Here is a 4,531-nt window from a genome sequence, read left to right as displayed (position 1 = left end):
TTTTAATTTTTTTATTAATTAAAGTGCTGACTTGTCACTAAAACGCTGACATAGATGCTGACGTGGCATTTTTAATAATATTTTAATATTCATGTCAGCGCCATGTCAGCAAATAGGACACGCCGTTTGCCAACTCAGCATTTTCTGTCACTGGGTTAACGGTAAGGACTATTTTTAAAACGATTTTTAAAAATCAGGGACTGACTTAGGAGCTAAATCAATTTAAGGACCAAATTGAGAATAGGCCCAAAATGTAGGGACCAAAAGTGCATTTTCGCCTAAAAAAAACACTAACATCAGTGGGTATAAAATTGTGCATTTATGCACAATTGTTGCATAAATATTTTAGTAATTTTCTCTCTCTCTCTCTCTCTCTCTCTCTCTCTATTGCTCTCACCTCACTCTCCCTCTTGCCTCACTCTCCATGATCAACATCACACCACTAACGCCAATCAACATCACACCACTACCGCCAATCAACATCACACCACACACCACTTGATCAAATCACTGCCGATCACTCTACCCTCACTCTCCATTTTTCTCATCTGATCAAGATCAAACCATTGTAGCTGATCAACTCGCTGATCAAGATCAAACCACTGCCACACGAAACCTGATCAAATTGTCACTGGTCAACTCACTGATTTCTCGTTGTTTGATTAGTGGGTTTCGAGTTGGGTGGGTGATGATTTGGCTTTCAGATTGAGTGGGTTTCGGTCTAAATGAGTTTCTGATCTTGGGTTGGTTTGATCTTGAGTGGTTTGCTGATCGGGTAGTGATGATGATGGTGGTTGGGTCTGAGAGGGAGAGAGAGGTAGTGCAGAAAATAATAATAAAAGGTAAAAAAATGAATATTTTATTGGATTAAAGGTAAATAATAGACAAACTGATGTGGGTATTTTGTAAAAATGAAAATATAAAATAGAAAAAGTAAGTTTTAGACGTGCAAAATGGAAATTTTTTTATATCAGCTAATGCAATTGCTCTATCGCTCTAATACTACTTTGCAAGGGCTAGGCAGAAAGACCAAAATTGATGAAACACTCAAATGAAATTGTTTTGAAAACATGCTTAGGGTTATTTGGTAAGGTACGGTTTTCATTATTTAAACAATATTACACATATTTTTACACACATGGATTACTAAATCTATCAAAAAAAAAAAAGAACAATGCATAAATCTTTACTTAATAAAATAAATTTCTTTCTTGAAGAGTGTATAACCAAGTCATATTTTCAAAATGACAACCACCTCCTTGAAGAAGAGTGAGCAATAGAGAATCTATTAACCATGATGTAAAGGTCCTTTTATCATATAAGATTCTTTAGTGACCCAAATAGGCATATGTGAGCAAAGAGGGGATACCTCATTCCTTGTGGTATAAATCAGCAAGCTAAACTTAAATATACACATGATACAAATTGGTTGTATGAACAACACATACATTTCATCCCACCATTCAATGGGACAAAAGATATGAATCCCATTTAAACATGTATGGCACACAATAGCAAACTCATATAGTCATCCAAAGAAGACATTGAAATATGTTTATTCAAGCTCATAACTGCAATGCAACATTTCAAAATCCAAAGGAAAACTAAGACCTAGAGAGGTTGGTAAGCATGTAATTTGATTATCAGATGTAAAATAATATAGAAAATTATTAGTCCACACTCTGCAACAGATCATCTTTATGTGACTTTGTTAGAGCCCAAACCATTATAGTGATTCACACAATCTTATTCAAGGTCCGAACAGTATTTTGTCTAGCTCAAAAGGCCGGCATGGATTGGCTTTCAAGACATTTTTTGCAACATGTTTGCATGAATAATATCCAATCCTATCACAAAAATGTTTTTATCTTTTATTAGCAAGTTACATTACTCATATGAGGCTATGATAATATCTAATAAGCAACTAATGCTGTGTTCAAGTTTTGGATAAAACAGTTTCACAACAAGAGCATATTGAAGAAAGTCGAAACAACCTGAAGTGAAATCCAATTCTTTATAGCTCCAAGATAATTTCCAAGGTGAATAGATCCAGTTGGTTGAACTCCAGACACTATTCTCTTCCTGTAAAACAAAAGGGTTCAAAATTGAATTTCATAAATAAAAAACAACCTAAATTCCAAAAAGATTTGCAGCCAAAGAATCAGTCATAACCAATAAGTATAAAACTAAGAAATCAATTTAAAAAGAGAAGAGATTAAATGAATAAAGAAATAGAAGACGGAATTACTTCACAGTGGTGGGAGGACTTTGTGGCACAAGGGGTTCAGAGTCAGAGACCGAGACACTGCAAAAGCAACGGAAACGAATGGGGCGCCGAGTCGGACTGACAAAACCAGTTGTTTTCATGTACTTCACTGGGAAGTGACCACGCCTGCTTCAAATGAAATGAGAATCGTTATAGAATAAGCGAGGATACATGCTACATTAGAAAGAGAAGAAGAGAGAGTACAGTGAGGGAGTGAAACGTGGGTAGGAGTGTGAGAGAGTGAGGAAGTGGGAGAGAACTGGACGACCCATCTTCTTCTTCTTCTCTTCTTCTTGTTGTTCGTTGTTTGTGTCGAGTGGCTTCGCAGTTTTGATTTTATTTATCTATGAGGCGTGTTCGAGGCCAGATAGATAGACTTGTTTGAGGTTTTTTTTTTTCAAAATAACACCAATTTGGGTGTTTGGAAGAGCAGTTTGATATGAATTTTTGTAATTTTTTAAATATTTTGTGGATGAAAAAGTATGTAAAAATTCATGTAACGTTGTTTAAAATATAAATGTGAGTTTAAGATTAGAAAACAAACAGGCCCGGTGATTTAGTGACGTTGTTCTAATAAAGTTGTTTTGTATTTTTANAGCTAGAAAATATATGAATTTTTAAAATTAACCATCCGATCTTGAAGGATGACATGAACCATTAATGTATTATACAAACACTATTCCTTAGGTATTCCTAAGGCATGCACATCTAGCATAATGATACAACTTAGTTTGATACATTTTGGAGTAAGTGCCCCAAACAACAAGTAAGCAAAGCAATCTAAAAGAGCTTAGAGGATATTGATGGACACTAATGGTCCATTTGGATTGAGGGGGAGTGGAGGAGAGTAAAGGAGAGTAGGGTAGAATTGGCTAGAAATTAGCCTATTTCTAGCCAACTCTACTCTACTCCCCTCCACTCCCCCTCCATCCAAACAAGCCATAAGACTAAGGACATACCTCCAATCATGTACATTAATTAATTTGTAACTTCAAAGCTATGAATCGAGTAAAAAACTTACCGCATGGAGGTCCACAATAAAGAAGAGAGTATCATACGAATTCTGAAATATTGAAACCAAAGCATGGATTACTAAATCTATCAAAAAAAAAAAAGAACAATGCATAAATCTTTACTTAATAAAATAAATTTCTTTCTTGAAGAGTGTATAACCAAGTCATATTTTCAAAATGACAACCACCTCCTTGAAGAAGAGTGAGCAATAGAGAATCTATTAACCATGAATTAAAGGTCCTTTTATCATATAAGATTCTTTAGTGACCCAAATAGGCATATGTGAGCAAAGAGGGGATACCTCATTCCTTGTGGTATAAATCAGCAAGCTAAACTTAAATATACACATGATACAAATTGGTTGTATGAACAACACATACATTTCATCCCACCATTCAATGGGACAAAAGATATGAATCCCATTTAAACATGTATGGCACACAATAGCAAACTCATATAGTCATCCAAAGAAGACATTGAAATATGTTTATTCAAGCTCATAACTGCAATGCAACATTTCAAAATCCAAAGGAAAACTAAGACCTAGAGAGGTTGGTAAGCATGTAATTTGATTATCAGATGTAAAATAATATAGAAAATTATTAGTCCACAACTCTGCAACAGATCATCTTTATGTGACTTTGTTAGAGCCCAAACCATTATAGTGATTCACACAATCTTATTCAAGGTCCGAACAGTATTTTGTCTAGCTCAAAAGGCCGGCATGGATTGGCTTTCAAGACATTTTTTGCAACATGTTTGCATGAATAATATCCAATCCTATCACAAAAATGTTTTTATCTTTTATTAGCAAGTTACATTACTCATATGAGGCTATGATAATATCTAATAAGCAACTAATGCTGTGTTCAAGTTTTGGATAAAACAGTTTCACAACAAGAGCATATTGAAGAAAGTCGAAACAACCTGAAGTGAAATCCAATTCTTTATAGCTCCAAGATAATTTCCAAGGTGAATAGATCCAGTTGGTTGAACTCCAGACACTATTCTCTTCCTGTAAAACAAAAGGGTTCAAAATTGAATTTCATAAATAAAAAACAACCTAAATTCCAAAAAGATTTGCAGCCAAAGAATCAGTCATAACAATAAGTATAAAACTAAGAAATCAATTTAAAAAGAAGATTCAAATGAATAAAGAAATAGAATGAAGAATTTTAAAAATTCATATATTTTCTAGCTGAAAAGAAGCGTACTTTGTGCTTTTTCTGAAAGCACTAGAAAAGTGTGCTT

General features: G+C 34.3%; 1 protein-coding gene across 1 annotated transcript; it reads right to left on the bottom strand.

Annotated features, from left to right (window-relative positions):
- Nucleotides 1-1,943: 1,943 nt before the first annotated feature.
- Nucleotides 1,944-2,546, bottom strand: LOC136064485 (tryptophan--tRNA ligase, chloroplastic/mitochondrial-like). Its single transcript, XM_065766268.1, has 3 exons — nt 2,471-2,546; nt 2,249-2,392; nt 1,944-2,082 (listed from the first exon to the last, which is right to left on the bottom strand). Exons 1-3 carry the CDS (start codon nt 2,536-2,538, stop codon nt 1,959-1,961), a joined length of 336 nt encoding a protein of 111 aa, XP_065622340.1. The 5' UTR covers nt 2,539-2,546; the 3' UTR covers nt 1,944-1,958.
- Nucleotides 2,547-4,531: the final 1,985 nt, after the last annotated feature.

Source organism: Quercus suber, unplaced genomic scaffold, assembly GCF_002906115.3.
Source record: "Quercus suber isolate HL8 unplaced genomic scaffold, Cork oak 2.0 scaffold_696, whole genome shotgun sequence".
In the NCBI taxonomy this organism is placed as follows: Eukaryota; Viridiplantae; Streptophyta; class Magnoliopsida; order Fagales; family Fagaceae; genus Quercus; species Quercus suber.
Note: the sequence above shows the minus strand (reverse complement) of the source record. Positions and strands in the feature narration are given on the sequence as shown.

What these genes read in the sequence shown, in the direction of transcription:
- LOC136064485 (XM_065766268.1), bottom strand. Translation starts at nt 2,538, where the DNA reads ATGGGTCGTCCAGTTCTCTCCCACTTCCTCACTCTCTCACACTCCTAC. An exon ending in CCACGTTTCACTCCCTCACT is followed by an intron (nt 2,393 to 2,470) that starts GTACTCTCTCTT and finishes CATTTGAAGCAG; the next exon opens with GCGTGGTCACTTCCCAGTGA. An exon ending in AGTCCTCCCACCACTGTGAA is followed by an intron (nt 2,083 to 2,248) that starts GTAATTCCGTCT and finishes TTTGTTTTACAG; the next exon opens with GAAGAGAATAGTGTCTGGAG.